Genomic DNA, 16,378 nt, shown 5'->3' with positions numbered 1-16,378 from the left:
TAAATTCTGTCAATAACCATGAAAAAAAAAAAAAAAAAAAAGATTGTCACCCCAATATCAAAAGAGAAAAAAAAAATGTGTTATATAATTCACACTCACACACTTTACTCAATATTGATAAAAACAAGAAATGCTTAAATGGCTGACAAAAATTCTGCTTTGCCATCACAGTAATGAATTTTGAAATTAAAATAGAAACCAAATATTAGGGATGCACCGATACCGATACTGGTCTGTATAGTTGATGTGCGCAAGCTGATAAGCAAAGCACACTCAGTGGTTTGAGCGTGCAGCAGCACAGACATCACTGGAAAGTCTGTCGTTCGGTCGGATGTCAAAAGCAAGTAAGTTAAACAATGCACAAGTTACTACAGATACTTGGCGGTAGGGAGAGAGTGCGCACATCTGTTGCATGATCTTGATTCCTGTTCACACACTTAGCACATGCATCATTTGGATTAAATCTAAACTGTAAATATAAAACAAACAAAAAATATAAGGGAAGTCACTATAAACTTTTATTGTATGTTTGTTTTGTTTTTGTTTTTTTTACGAGAAGCCTATAGGACGAAAGTAAAAATCGAAAGTGAAACTAGCAGCCTGTGTGAAGTGGACTAGGCTGTACTGTATGTGTCCCGCTCAACAATACACCTATACAATTGTGCGTGCGTTGTGCATGTTTTGCTTGCTTGATGTTAATAGCGTTATATGAGTGGCTTTGGAATACAAGTCGCAGCAATTTCAGATGATAAAAATTAGGACTTATGTTTCAGAAAACATGTTTATCGCTGTTACAAGATTTACGAATAATGTGTGGTTCCCTGCGTTATAACTGAGCCACCGCAAAGGAGCAGCTTTAATGTGTTCCTAAATTAAAGATGAAATATCATAGAGCAGTAAAATGAACAGTGAAAGTAACAAAAGCTTGTACAATACATTTTAAGGGGCATAATTAAGTGTGAAGATAACTGAAGGAAATGTATATTTGCTAAATAAACTAAGCCAACTAACATTATTCATATTCTTTTAGTTTCTGTACCCAGTATTTGTAAAAATTACAAATGCAGAGAAAATACATCTGTATCGTTATCAGAAAGTACCTAAAATAATAGTAACCATTTGGGCCTTGTTCTGGAAAAAGTGGTATCGGTGCATCCATAACAATTATTCTAAATTGTTATAATATTTCACAATTTTACTGTTTTTTTATTTATTATTATTATTATTATTATTATTATTATTATTTATCAAATAAATGCAGCCTTGGTTCAGAGCCTGTTTCAAATTTTTCCTTTTTGTGACATATATTTATATGAACATTAAGCACATTTCTCTAAATTGTATTTCTCTAAACCTTTTACTTTTTACATTAATGTTTTTTTTTTTAAGAATTAGGGAGATATTTTAAATATTAATAACAATTATTAAAATTAATATAAAAAATAATTTCTTATTTCTTTTGTCTTTGTGGTGAAATGTGTTCTGGACATGTTTTGTAATTTTTCAAACCTTGAGGTGCTGCATTGCATTCTGCCCTTTACAACACAAGCTATTGCCCTTTGACATATACTTCAATGCCTCACCTTTGGTCCAACATGGTGTTGAATTGAGTGATTCATACTACGAAAGTCTGTGTAGGCTGTAGGGTCGCCATCAGCTGCTTTACTCATAGTTTACCTCTGTAGCTGCAGGCAAACACATTTAGTGTCACTCGTTAACAGAGGCAAATGATTTTATTTAACATTCTCAGCATACCTGTGCTACAGCACATAAAATCATCTGCAGTATGGTAACATTTGCACATAGATTAAAAAACAACATGCTAATGACTTATTTTCAGTGATGGTAGATTTGCAATAATTAATGATGAGTGTGTGCATGTAGGTATGCTAATTAGCATCAAATTAATGTCAAAATGAATCTGTCAGTATAGATTATTATTCTCAGATTCATGTTTTAATCAATTCTAGAAAGGAGATGATTTCTTTTGTAACCTTTTCAAAATGCTTCCTTTTTCTATAAAAACAAGTCACATTGTTGTTTTTCTGAATGACATGCTTAACAGAGTTCTCAAAGTGCCGGAGGAGGGCAAAAACGTTACACAATCCCCATGGTCCTCCAGGAATGCTTGCAGTTTAGATCTTGTCCTCATGTTACCTCCCATTCTTGTTGCCCTCTGTCAAGTCCTGGTTTGGAGCAGCGCATTGCCGCCCTTCCCAGCAACTTCCACCTGTGCGCCAAAGATAAAATTGTTGATATGAGAGTCAACATTTCATTACAAAAATGCCACCTCAGAAAAGTGACAGCCGCACTCACCCAGAAGCAATGTCACAACATAAGCAGATAACCTTCTCTGTCTCTGATATGTCCTTGTGTTACATCACCCATAACTGTTTTCAAAAGTCACCATGCGGTGTGTACTTCAGGCTGTTGGGCTGAAGATTTAAAGGGATAGTTCACCCAAAAATGAAAATTCTGTAATTAATTCAGAAAGCTCTCGAATTTCATCAAAAATATCTTAATTTGTGTTCTGAAGGTGAACGAAGGTCTTACGGGTTTGGAACGACATGTGGGTGAGTAATTAATGAAAACAGAATTTTCATTTTTGGGTGAACTATCCCTTTAACACTGTGTCTGTGAATCCTTCAAGGGGGGGGGGGGTTGGCTTAGTTTTCAGTACGTAAAATATTCTTTTGACTAGGGATGCACGATAAATATCGCACAATATTTAATGCGCATCTCGTCAGTAAAGCTGGTTCTGTAATCAGCTTAAATCTCTACACGTGTGCTTTCACGTGAAGCAGCATTTACTACACAAAGCCGTTGTTCACTGACAAGCTGCACAAAATCATGATCATATTGCACGTTTTGCGCAGGTTGTCAGTGAACAATGACTCTGTGTAGTAAATGCTGCTCCACGTGAAAGCACACAAGTGTAGAGATTTACTGCTGATTACAGAACCAGCTTTACTGACGAGATGTGCATTAAATATCGTGCCGATATTTATCGTGCATCCCTACTTTTGGCTTGTTGTGAGATATGACTTAGAGATAACTGTTAAGCAGTCATCTTTACTTTTGGTTGTGATCAAGAATCAACTATCAAGCATGCAATACATGTATAAAGCAATTTATTTGTTGATCAGTTTCAGTGATCCATTGCAAACAATCTCAGAATATATATATATAAAAAAGCAGGTGGCTTTAAACATCCATATGTGTAGAGTCTTTTGTCCTTTGCAGAACGACTTTGATCCAAGTTTTTTTTGGAGACGAAACAAGAAGGTTTAATGATCCCATAGTGCCTGTGGTTATGTGCTTTACAGGAGGTGGTCTGTATGCTAAAATACATTATCCTATGTGCAGAGACAACGATATGCAAGCCATCCATAGGCTGACATACTGAAGAGTGTAAACACTGTGGTGCAGTATTTGTTTCTGAAGGATCCATAATGGCAGAACGATATCATCTGCAGGGCAGCGGTTGAAAGATTTTTAATAAAAAGCACTACGAGCCCTACGGCGGATGTATACGGGTTTGACCACAGTCAGTGGGATGCATTGACCTGCTTCTAGGACACTTCACACAAAAGAAGAAGAGTAGGGAGATCCATTTATGGGCCTCGTGTCATATTTTCCCCACCCCTCCATGTTCAGACAGACACTGATGGATCCAGATCCTAAAGTAGGTCAGGTGAGGTGGCGCGTTAATCTCGCTGGTTCAATTTGATTTTATTTTTCAGCCTACGGAGAGTAGGTTGCCTCACAAGCAGTTTAAGCCAACATCTGTCTTAATCGCTTGTGACAGCAATCACTAGCGTGTGGCATCTAATAAGCAACGGTCATTGTTCCTGCCGGATTGATTGGGCTGCTTTGCCTTTGAGCTCGACCTGATTGTTAGATGCTGATGGAGGGATGTGAGCCATATGCTTATTTTTCTAAAAGCGTCTGGTAGAAATGGTGTTGACATAATTGCTTAAAAAGAGGAAGAAAAATGGTACTATTGTCAGGATGTGGGGTGGCTGTAGCACGTCTGCTTCAGAGCTGCTCTAATACGTGCTGTGACATTACTTTGCTTTACAACTAGCTAAGTGTTTTACATTTTAGAAGACTAGTTGATTGCATAGTTGCCATTTTTGATAATACAAAGGCTGTGAAGAACAGAAAAATTATTTTTTTAAAAAGTAATCAAATCGTTGTGTACCCAGGTGTGCCTTTGAAATCAAAATAATTTAATATATATAAATATGGAAATTATTATAAAATGATTATTATCAAAGCTTTGCTTCACATTTAAAGTGTAATTTTCACATACATAATAATAATAGTAATATATTTATTATCATTATCATTTATTGTTATCATTAATGTTCTTTTATTTTATTTTGGGAAAATACACTTTAAATGTGAAGCATTGTTTTCTATATGGCCTTACTATTGCAATACTTGGTTTCAATAATATTCATTTATTTAGTATTTTCTAATATTTACATTGTTGTTAATAGCAACATTATTTCAATATTTTTGCTTTATTTTTTGTGATGATTATACTGTAAATGTGCAGCTATCTTTATTGATATACAGTATGGCTACATACCATTTTGTATAATCGACTTGTAAATATAATTTCTATATTAGTATTTTCTAATATTTGTTGTTAATAACATTATTATTGATGATGTTACTACTACTACTTCTACTACTTAAATTTAATAAAGGCATAATATTTTAGCATATTGGTTAAATATATGCATATTGGGGGGTTGTGAAGTCTAGGAGTTATAATTTACATTATGCTTATAAAAGTCAGGACCAAGCTGTTTATTTCTCGGTGATATTGCTTGGAAAGCAGGTCAAACATAATCCCCACAATTCATGGTACTCTTGAGACAGATTTTTAATGCTTAGGCTTTTGGGATATTTTCTTTTGTGCTTAATTGGTGGAAGAGGAACACTGACTGTGAAGAGCGTCTTGAGGAATTTGTGTCCAACGGTCAGTATTACACAAGAACACAAGCTCTCCAAGCTTCTCATTGTTCACTGAGGCCCTCAGAGGACTGAGAGGATCAAGTTCACTGTTGTCATGGGAGTCGTGTGAAAAGCCCAGAGTACCAATGCCAAACACACACACACAAAAGTTCAGCCTTATCTGTATAGTTAAGTGGATACTTTTAAGTGCTAAAATACTTTCTCCTCCCAGTTCAATGAGACTACTGTAAGTCAGACAGCTGCATGTTGACTTACAAAAGAGTGTAAACACTGTGGCTTTGTGGTGCTTTCAAAATATTGCTCTGTTTGCATCATCAGCATGACATGCTGGGTCTTTTAAAATATCAGAACATTTGACAAAGTTAGTTCAGGCTGTAAAATGTCGTGTGGTCTACGTGGTTTAATAATTCACGATATTTGTAAAAAAAAAAATACGTATCTTGGAAAAAAATGTAAATCTTTTGCTTGATTTGTAAAAAAAAAAATACGTATCTTGGAAAAAAATGTTTGTTTTTTGTTTAATTTTAAGTAGTATAAAAGTTTTTTATAACAGAATCGTTAAATGAGAATAACAAGTTAAAGTAGAACTCAAAGAGTACCTTTTTTTTGTTACTTTTATTTGAATGTTTAATTGCTTTAAATCAGCAGGAAAAATAATCATCTCTGTTTCTGATTCCTTCTGCTCCTTCTAAAAAAAAAAATACGTATCTTGGAAAAAAATGTAAATCTTTTGCTTGATGAATGAAATTATTGCTATAAAGTGGCCTGTTATCATTCTGTAACTTGTATGACTTCCCTTTCAGCCTGGAATAACACCGTACAAACTCCCTCACCCCGACTGCGTGCACTCCACTGTTACGCAACCCATGCCGCCTTTGATTATACAATGAAGATTACGCTACACACTAAGCATCCGCCAGCGCACCAAAATGTCGTCCAAGGCAGAGAACGTATCGTGATATTTGCATTCCTGAGGGCAATTTACGAGGCGCAGATGGCTATATATCTCACGGAGGTCCCTGTTTGCTGTGACCCATTTCAATAAAAGCTCTTTCTGTGTCACGTCTACGAGGGAATTTCCCCACCCGTGGCTTCTTTACTTGAACTAATGTTGCCGACTGTAAATGCCTGGAGTTCCCTGTTCTGTTTTACAGGCTAGGTGGTCCTGAAGAGCACGGGTGATTTATTGGAAGGTAGCGGTCCTCCTCAGTATCGACTCGGCCGCTCGATAATATAGATGAGCACTCTGCACTGTTGCAGGGATTTAATTTGGCTATGCTGTGAGATAAACCGCATTGATCCGGTGGCACCGTTTCTACTTGATTTGATTGGACAGTATCTCTGTTATCTGATTGGCCTTGACACACTGCCTTTTGATGATGTTCCCATTTGCATACTTTTGCATATTTTATGAAGGGAACGCAAGACAGGCGACTCTTATGTTTGAGAAGTTCAGCCTACTAATTAAGCATTCATTAGCAGGCTAAATGTTACTCAAAAACAAGCCGTAGTTTGTTAAGAAGGGAGCAGGTAGGTGTTACATCACACGACGGCACCATCTAGAAACAGAATGAAACCCCATAGCTCAAAAACCGTTCTCGAGCAAGAACCTAAGGAGGAGACAAAAGCCATCCATCTCACTAACAAACCACATCCTATGACCGTAAACGCCCAGTGACGGGGAAACACTTTCCACTTCACTTCTCTGTCTAATGAAGAGGATGTGATCTGGAATGGTGGACACCGGGGTCATGAGGAAATGGGTCACTTTTCAGAATTAGCCCCACTTGTGGTTATGCAGTATTTCAATGTGGAACTGAAAAAGTTTGTGCTCCCTGATGCTCTTTTCTGGAGGAAGTCCAAAGTTGAGTGCATGTCTTGAAATTGTGGCTTAATATAGAGCAAGCATGAGATATTATTTGAATAAACCATCCTAAAATGTATATGGATGTGTTTGTTGTCTGCTTAAAATCAAAATTTAACTTTAGAGAGTGTCAAATCTGGGTCATATTTAATTTCATGTAAATGTTCTTGTGCTAAAAAAAAAAAAATCTTTAGGTGTAAACTGACATTTTGGCAGCTCTGTAAAGCCAAAGTCACGATGAATCCAGCTGTCAAACTCAAGTAAACAGAAGTGCTTTGTAGTAGCCCTCACGTAAACATTTTCAGTGGGAGATGCTTTTACTGCTCTGCAGTGTTGGGGCAACAGCGCCCCCAAAATGTAATGTCCACTTTTGGCACTGCAACTTGTTATTCAGCCATGCAGGGCTGTGAAGCCCTTGGTAACTTCTGGCAGCATAGTACACACTCAGGTTCCTGCTGACAAAGAGAGCTTTTACCCCCTTATTGCACTGTAAAAGAGGCTTTTTATACACACTCTGAGTGGAAGGCAGAGAGCCTGGCAATATCAATGTCTATTCTGTTGCCGTTTTTAGTGTACATTCTGTGAGCATGCTTTCTGATATTGTTTTTGTCCTTTCTTTCTCATACTAGTGTGCTGACCTCATGGTGTAAGCAGATGTGAAGATGAGTATTAGCAGCGATGAGGTCAATTTCCTGGTGTATAGATACCTGCAGGAGTCGGGTAGGTGCTGCTTTTAAACGAAACAGACCTAATCAACACTCCAAAATTGTATCCAGATCAACTGTTACACAGCTTTTGTGTAACCAATCATGGTTAATAATGACTGGTTTTGCTCCATAAATGACCAAAAAATCTTAACATATAATGAAAACTGTCTACATGTCTTGATGCAATTACTATTTAGACTATTACTTTCACTCTCTATTGGAGATCACTCACAGATATGTAAATGTATCTGTCAGTTATATCTCCTTAATTTGAGTTTTGGGATATAATGTGTTATCAGCGTTGATTACAGTAAAACACTGTGACTGTTCACAGGGTGTTATTTAAATGAACACACACACACACGATACTCTCGTAGCCGTGAGCTGAAGAGAAAGTTGATCCAGCTAGTGTCACACTAAAGTGTTTATCATTCCCTCTGGCAGGGTTTTCCCACTCAGCCTTCACATTCGGCATTGAGAGCCACATCAGTCAGTCGAACATCAACGGCGCCCTAGTGCCCCCTGCTGCCCTGATCTCCATCATCCAGAAGGGCCTGCAGTATGTGGAGGCTGAAGTCAGCATCAATGAGGTGAGAGCACAGCTTTATTTACAAAAAAAGCAATCAAGGCACCTACATTTATCTGCATCAAGGATATTTAATACTTACTATAAGATTATTTTTAGATGAGTCTTAATTAGGGGAATCTCAGAAAACATGATATATTTTAATATATATATGATACTAAATATTACTATTAAATGATATTTCTCTCTATATATATTTATTTATTAATATGTAATGTACAAAAAAATTAATTATATATATATATATAAATTGTCATTTAAATTTTAGTTAGTTTTGGTAATTTTTTGTTTTATATATTTGTGCCACATATAAAAATAGAAATAGTAAAGATACTAGTATAGTTATTGTAATTATATTTCATAACATGTTATAGTAATATTGCAAATTAGTTTTTATTTCTATATATTCAATTTTTAATTTTAAAGTTAGTAATTTTGTTGTGCTTTGTCATTTTAATATTTACATTTTTATTGTTATTACTATTATTATATAAATATATAATAAACTAAATATTTTACATTTGAATTTTTGTAATTGTTTTTTGCTTAATTTAGTATTTTCTTTATGATATTAATGACAAAATGTTTTAAAAATAGGCTTTATAATCATAATGCAAAAATATAATTTCTTGTTTTATTCTTTTGATTGTGAGGGGAAATGCATCCTGGAGATGTTTTCATGAGATTAACCCAGATAATATTTGTTATGATGCAAAAATCCTGTTAATGTCAAATTGAGTGCATGATTGACATGTTGACTCCTGTCCACAGGACGGCACGCTGTTCGATGGGCGACCAATTGAGTCTTTGTCATTGATTGATGCGGTGATGCCCGATGTCGTACAGACCCGGCAGCAGGCGTACCGTGACAAACTCGCCCAGCAACAGGCCGCCACAGCGCCCTCGGCAACCAGCGCCAACATGCAGGGTAACACCAAAAACGGAGAAAACACCGCAAACGGAGAGGAGAACGGTGCTCACGCATTACCCAGTGAGTCACTGAACGATTCTGTATCATTTTACTCTGCTTATCATTATTCATAATAATTTTTTCCCCGTTATTTCCTGAAAATGTCACACAGTGGTGTCGATGTTGTAGCTTTCAGTTACGTACTGCTGATGTGAATCAAAGAACTGTTGTGTTTTCTCTCAATGATGAATGTCATGTGACACCTGTGTGTTAGTCAGTGTAAGTCCTCACAACCATCTATCTTTACAGATAACCATGCAGACATGATGGACGTGGACATGGATGTGGAGATCCCTCAGAATAAAGCCATGGTGCTGAGAGGTCACGAGTCGGAGGTCTTCATCTGCGCCTGGAACCCCGTCAGTGATCTGCTCGCCTCCGGGTCAGTTATACACTCCGCTGGTCTTCTGACTCTTTTCATCACTGAATCCGTTTAGTCGTTCATCCACACTGAGTACATGCTGCACTAATACTGACCTTTTAAAATGGATTGGCATCTGTCAGATGTGACAGATTCAGATTCAGTACTCTGGGTTAGTCATAGGCGTCACTATCAAGCTACAGAAAGGGCACTCTAGTAACACGTTGTAATTTGTAGTTTTTCATTTTTATTATAAACACCGGAGATTGATATAAAAAAATAGCTTTGCGCCTTGTTACTTTTAACATTAAAGAAAATATCAGTTTTATATCTGCTGTTTAAAATGTAATGTAAGTTTGAATAAATCCATCATAAAAAAGTTTTTGTCAGCCACCTTTAAATATTTATATTTCAACAACAAATTGAAGTAGAAACAATTATATAATTGAAAGTTTGTTATTATTATAAAACTGCCTTATGTGCAGTTTAAATGTTTGTTTACAAATCAGTTGTTAATTTTAGCTTTTTAGAAGACTTTAATTGATAGTATAGTTTTTTTTTTCCTTTGATATACACCTTGATACATATTTAAATGAATCGATATTGAACTGAATCGAGATCACAAGCTTCTGAATCAAAATCTAATTGAATCTTGAAATCTGTGTCAATACCCAGCACTAATGTGGAATAGATATTATAAACAGATGAAGAATAGAAGCTGAAGATCGTTCCAGTATCAGTATTTAAAAAAAACAAAAAAACAATGTGCTACTGGTGCATCTGTAGAAAATGGAAGTCAGTGAATGCAGAGTTATTTAATACTCTGACTCTCCACAGTTCTGGAGACTCGACGGCACGCATCTGGAATCTGAGTGAGAACAGCAGTAGTAGCTGTACTCAGCTCGTCCTCAGGCACTGCATACGGGAAGGTGGCCAAGACGTGCCCAGCAACAAAGACGTCACATCGTTAGACTGGAACGTGAGTTTAGCTCCGACACACTCCCTCTGTTCTAAAAACTGGGTGTATTTTAAAAGACTAACATTTCCTCCTTCTGTTTATCAGAGTGAAGGTACACTATTAGCCACAGGCTCATATGACGGCTTTGCAAGAATATGGACTAAAGATGGTGAGCAAACAGGTTTTTTTGCCTTCTGTGCCAACATGCTTTTCTCTGCCATTCCTTTCAGCAGACTGACAACTGTTCATTCACAGGTAATCTGGCCAGTACCCTGGGTCAACATAAAGGTCCAATATTTGCATTAAAATGGAACAAAAAAGGAAACTTTATCCTAAGCGCTGGTGTTGATAAGGTAAGAAAAGCTACAGTGTAGTAAGAGAGTGTAGTAAGAAAGCACCCTGACAATCACTTAGAAGAGGGCAGTATATCACTGATAAACTGGTATATTTTTATCAAATATTTAGAATTAGATTTTATTTTTGTTTTGTTTTCACTTTCATTTTAAAGTTTTAGTAATTTAGTTTTTTGTCCTTTTTATTTATGTTTTCCCCCCTTCTCTGTTATTTTTATTTTAGTTTTAGTTTTAGTAATTTTAGTATTTGAGTTAAACTAAATGAAAATAAATGTTTTTATTATTATTATTATTATTATTTTATTTTATTACAGTTAACATTTTTTTATTATTAATTTATTATTTGTTTATTTTCAAGTAACACATTTTTTTATGGTTTAGTTAACAATAATAAGCCTGAAATAGGGTTTTACAAACTTGGGTGGGAACGGCAGGGAGTTTATGAAAAGTTAAATCATAGAAATTGTAAAAAAAAAGAAATAAATATATATATATATATATAAATTTTTTTTTTCTATATTATATATATATATTTATATATTTATATATATATATATATATATATATATATATATATATATAAATATATATAAATATATTTATTTGATAGTATTTAATGAAATATTTTATTTGCTTACCTGCCAACATGTCAAGTGACAGTTACCTACATCAGAGAACCATGAACGTGAATGTGTTGTTAATGCATTGAAATATTCACTTTAAAATATTAAGTCACATGTGGTATTTATATATGGGAGGGAAAAATAGTAAATTACTGATCTACAACACATTGCGAAGGCGTACACACCCACGTATTCTTCAGAAAATGTAAATATCTAGTTAATAATCTTCTATTTATGTGTTGCTAGTGGCACATAAATAACCCACGTCAGCTTATACCCTTATCACAGTTGATTTCATATTTCCTTCTTTTCTTCAGACAACAATCATTTGGGATGCTCACACAGGGGAAGCCAAACAGCAGTTTCCGTTTCATTCAGGTTCACACAAATTCCACTTAATATTTAATTGTTCACAATATCAAACAAGCTCTAATGTTGTAGCCTTTTCTCCCTCTCACTTCAGCACCGGCTCTGGATGTGGACTGGCAGAGTAACAACACGTTTGCCTCCTGTAGCACAGACATGTGCATCCACGTCTGCAAACTGGGCCAGGACCGACCCATTAAGACATTCCAAGGACACACAGTAAGACCTGTCTGCTCGTCCTCCCGTTTCCTACTGCTCCAGCCTGCCAAAAAGACCAGTATCAAACTCTTTTTCTCTGTCTCCAGAATGAAGTTAATGCAATCAAATGGGATCCAACTGGTAACCTGCTGGCGTCGTGTTCTGATGATATGACTCTTAAGGTAAGACCCCTTACAATGCTGGCTACACTGTTTATCAATTCAGTCATATGTTTGTACCAAGTCTATGGTGCACATTTCAGCAGGTGTTTGGATAATGCAAATGCTGTTCTGGTGGTCTAAATAATTGCTTCTTCCAATGTCGTAGATCTGGAGTATGAAACAGGACACTTGTGTTCATGATTTGCAAGCTCATAGCAAAGAAATCTATACTATCAAATGGAGCCCCACAGGTCCAGGAACCAACAACCCCAATGCCAATCTAATGCTGGCCAGGTAGAGTCACCATCCTTTAATACACTTTCACCAGCTGCTGCTTCATGGAGTAAGGCTGTTTTCACAAATATTTCACTTATAAAAATTAAAATTTAAACCAAATCAAGTTCAGGGTAGCAGCTCTACGTGACCTCAGTGATTTCGATGTTCGTGATGTAAGGAAGGGATTCTATCGAACCATAAAATAACTCAAAACAAACTGTACTCAGTCTGTACTCCTTTTGGCTACATTATATATAATCTTTTCATTTGGAAAGGCTAATTCTTGAGGTTTCACATTAATAAAAGTTAGAGGAAAGCTATTAATGCATTTTAAATAAATATAAAAAAAAATGGTAAATGAGTGATCAATGGCTGCCATATAATGTTTTTTTCATTTATCGATTTGTTAAATCAGATGTGTTAGCAGCCATAAAATGAAAATACTATATATATATATATATATATATATATATAAAATGAGATATTTATCTAGCTACAAATGACCCCCAGTGCTTATATATATATATATATATATATATATATATATATATATATATATATATATATATATATATATATATATATATATATATATAGTACATCGTTTCAACTTTCGGATGACAGCAAAGGTAAATCAAAATTTAAAAAAATAATTTAACACTGTTACATATAGTTTTTTTAGCAAATCTCAAAATGAATATCCATTTTTTATTTAGATTTTAATTTAAAATGTATAATAGCCAAACCAGTCACTTATTTTTATATTATTGTTTTGTTTATATTTATAAGTTTTTTTTGAAAGCTTGTTTCTACAGTGAAAAATAAAAATTGTAATTGTGACATCACAATTATTTAATTTCTGATTTTTTTTTTTTTTTTTTATTGTTTGTCATCAAAATTTTTACTTTTTCGTAGAATTGTGAGTTTTCAACTTTGTGAGATTGGTCGCACATTTTTTATTTTATTTTTTTTATCCTTTGGCATATACAAGCTACCATAGTCATCAGCCATAAAATGTTTTAAATAAAAATTTAAAAAGGTATTAAAATAATAGCTCATCGGTATTGGCCATATATATATATATATATATATATATATATATATATATATATATATATATATATATATTATTATTATATATAAGAATAATAATATTATATCATGTTTAAGAGATTTATTTCAATTATTTTTTTTAAAGAAGGTTGCTGAAACTTTTATTTTTTGTGTTGCATCCCTAATAAAAATGTATGTGGTTTAATAAAACTATTACCTAAACACAAATTGATCGTTATCTCTTTCCTCTGACACCTCTAGTGCTTCCTTTGACTCCACTGTTCGGCTTTGGGATGTAGATCGAGGCATCTGCATTCACACACTAACCAAACACCAGGAGCCCGTGTACAGCGTGGCCTTCAGCCCTGACGGACGCCATCTAGCCAGCGGCTCTTTTGACAAATGCGTCCACATCTGGAACACACAGGTAAGACTGGAGGTCCTCTGATTCAATCGATCCACAGAATGCCAAAATGCAGCCCGAGCTGAACTCTTGTCGCTGTCATTTCCACAGACTGGTGCTTTAGTCCATAGCTACAGGGGGACAGGGGGCATTTTTGAAGTTTGCTGGAATGCAGCAGGAGACAAAGTAGGAGCAAGTGCGTCGGATGGCTCTGTAAGTACAAGTTTAGTACTCTACACCTCAAATAAAGGTAATGGATATATGGGAATGCCTATATTAAATAATTTTGTGTTTTCATTGTAGGTTTGTGTATTAGATCTGCGGAAATAGCGCTGCTTGCTGGAAGCCATGGACCGACTATGAATGTGTACATAGCCAAAATGACTGTCCCTGACCCTCAAACTGCTACAGTCCCTAGTGAACCATGGCCAGCCACTACAGACAAACAAACACAAGCACCCTGACGCCACAGGCTGAGCGGGGAGGATGTGATTCCAACCAGAGACATTCAAATGACTTCTGTAAGGTGGAAAAAAACAATATAACAGAGGAAGACGACAGACACGAGGACTGGTATATGTACCAAATTTGGAAGATATTTTACTATTTGTTCTTCAAAATCTCATCAAAATAAACGAACGAAAGGATTTTAATCTTTGTTGGTAGTTTCCGTTTCAGAACCCCCCCCCTTTCTTTTGCACATTTGATTTGACACAGCTGCATGATTCCAGGACTCATGTTTTCCTTCATTTGACACAAGTACAGATATTTAGTCTTTTTGGTACTGGATGTTTTTGTGATTTCAACAGTGTGGGGACATGAGAAAAAAACAAAAAAAACAATCTTTTTCTAGTTCCTTGGTTTTAGTTTTTATGCTATGGTGTAACTGTAATCTCCCCTTCCCCCTTGTACCCTGTTTCTCCCCCAAATGAGAGGTACATTAACCACAAAAAAAAAAAAAAAAGGCACGCACATCTACAGGAAATGCATCCGTTCACTCGTACTACTGTATTTAGTTGGTAGATGTTCCCCTTAAAATCAGCACGTACAACCTTCAGTTCGAGACGAGGCATTTGAGCTACTGAGGACCGTTTGACATACATGTAGATTGAAAAAAGAAAGACTTGCTTTAGGTGTGCAATATTTTGAATTAAACCCATATTTTTCATACTTTTGTACTTGGTTTTAATAATTGGATTATTTATGGAATTAATTTTGTTTTTCAGTTCCAGCTGTTAAAAAAAATCTATTACACATTACATTAAAAATAAAATTTCGGCATGTTTTTGTTCAAGAACTAAAACCTAAAGCAAGTCTGTTGCACAGAACATTAAACAAATATCTGAAAGACTTTTGAAAATAAAATGTCATTTTTGGGATTCTCTGCACTACCATGTTATGAGATGCTGATGTTCATTTACAGTAATCGGCTGCATGAGGAGAGTCTATAATAATATGCTTTGGTGTTTCTCAGTGTTTAGACAGTGAAGGTTTTCAATGCCTCGACCATCAAGGGAAAAAAAAGTCATACCCCAAGAATGCAAAGTTCTCTCTCTGTCCCGTAAAAAGAGGCACTGAATCTCTGTTTTAGTCCCTCGCAAAGATATTTTTAGGACATTGATGTTTAACCTTAAATTTTAAACAAGGGTGTTGTATTTTGAGATGTGTAAAACGGATAAAAAACCCCATCTGAACACTATTTATTACAGCCTACGACAACAGAAGGGTGTCTGAGTCGCCCCTTTGCTCTTCTCTGTAATAGCCCCAGCGTCTGCCTGCCCACAGCAACCTTCAGTTCTTCAGCGTCATTTCTAATTATTCTTACTGCATCTGTGGCTCCTGGACTTTTTGTACTCTTTTAAAAATTTTGTAATTCATATTTCTTTGTAGCTATAAAAAGACTAAAGAAATAAGCAAAAAAAAAAGAGAAAAAAAAGAAAACAAAAAAAGAATACTGGAGGTAGGTTTTGAGGGTGTACAGCTTAGACCTCAGTTTTGCTCACTCTGAGTCCTGCGTGTTCTCAGATGTCCCCACACCTGATCTTTGTTTCCCCAGTCAAATGTTTTTGGTTGCAAAAACTCCCCCTGCATTGCATTGGTCTGTTGTCATTTGAATCAGATCTGGAGTCCAAAATAAAGTATATTTTGATATTACAGCTGTGTTTTTATTCTCGTAATTCAATATGAAGTGATGGTGCAAATTAACCTTCAAAGTTACTAAACAGCAACAGACTAAAGGTTAGTTCATCTCCATCCAACCCCCAAAACAAACATTTCTTCTACATGAGCTTGGGTTTGGTAAGATTTTTAAAAATGTTTTTGAAAGAAGTCCCATGTTCATCAGGCAGCATTAATAATAATAATAATAAAAAAAAAAAAAAAAATATATATATAAATATATATATATAATATATATATAGATATATAAATAGGTGATATAAACAGGACATAATATATATCAAAAATCTGAATATATAAAAACTAAGATAGGTAGGACATAATTATATAAA

General features: G+C 35.2%; 1 protein-coding gene across 1 annotated transcript in view; it reads left to right on the top strand.

Moving 5' to 3' along the window:
• LOC109096762 (F-box-like/WD repeat-containing protein TBL1XR1) overlaps positions 1-16,022 on the top strand; it is a 66,745-nt gene extending 50,723 nt beyond the window's left edge. The window contains exons 3-16 of the mRNA XM_042766175.1: positions 7,483-7,573; positions 8,005-8,150; positions 8,918-9,137; positions 9,366-9,498; positions 10,315-10,456; positions 10,541-10,604; positions 10,691-10,788; positions 11,729-11,789; positions 11,875-11,996; positions 12,083-12,157; positions 12,303-12,430; positions 13,727-13,892; positions 13,980-14,081; positions 14,172-16,022. Of these exons, the coding sequence (XP_042622109.1) occupies positions 7,516-7,573; positions 8,005-8,150; positions 8,918-9,137; positions 9,366-9,498; positions 10,315-10,456; positions 10,541-10,604; positions 10,691-10,788; positions 11,729-11,789; positions 11,875-11,996; positions 12,083-12,157; positions 12,303-12,430; positions 13,727-13,892; positions 13,980-14,081; positions 14,172-14,198 (1,542 nt within the window). The 5' untranslated portion in view covers positions 7,483-7,515 and the 3' untranslated portion in view covers positions 14,199-16,022. The remainder of the gene's footprint in view (positions 1-7,482; positions 7,574-8,004; positions 8,151-8,917; positions 9,138-9,365; positions 9,499-10,314; positions 10,457-10,540; positions 10,605-10,690; positions 10,789-11,728; positions 11,790-11,874; positions 11,997-12,082; positions 12,158-12,302; positions 12,431-13,726; positions 13,893-13,979; positions 14,082-14,171) is intronic.
• The last annotated feature ends 356 nt before the right edge of the window (positions 16,023-16,378 follow it).

Source organism: Cyprinus carpio, chromosome A11, assembly GCF_018340385.1.
Source record: "Cyprinus carpio isolate SPL01 chromosome A11, ASM1834038v1, whole genome shotgun sequence".
NCBI classification, from domain to species: domain Eukaryota; kingdom Metazoa; phylum Chordata; class Actinopteri; order Cypriniformes; family Cyprinidae; genus Cyprinus; species Cyprinus carpio.
This window is presented reverse-complemented; position numbering and strand designations above follow the sequence as displayed.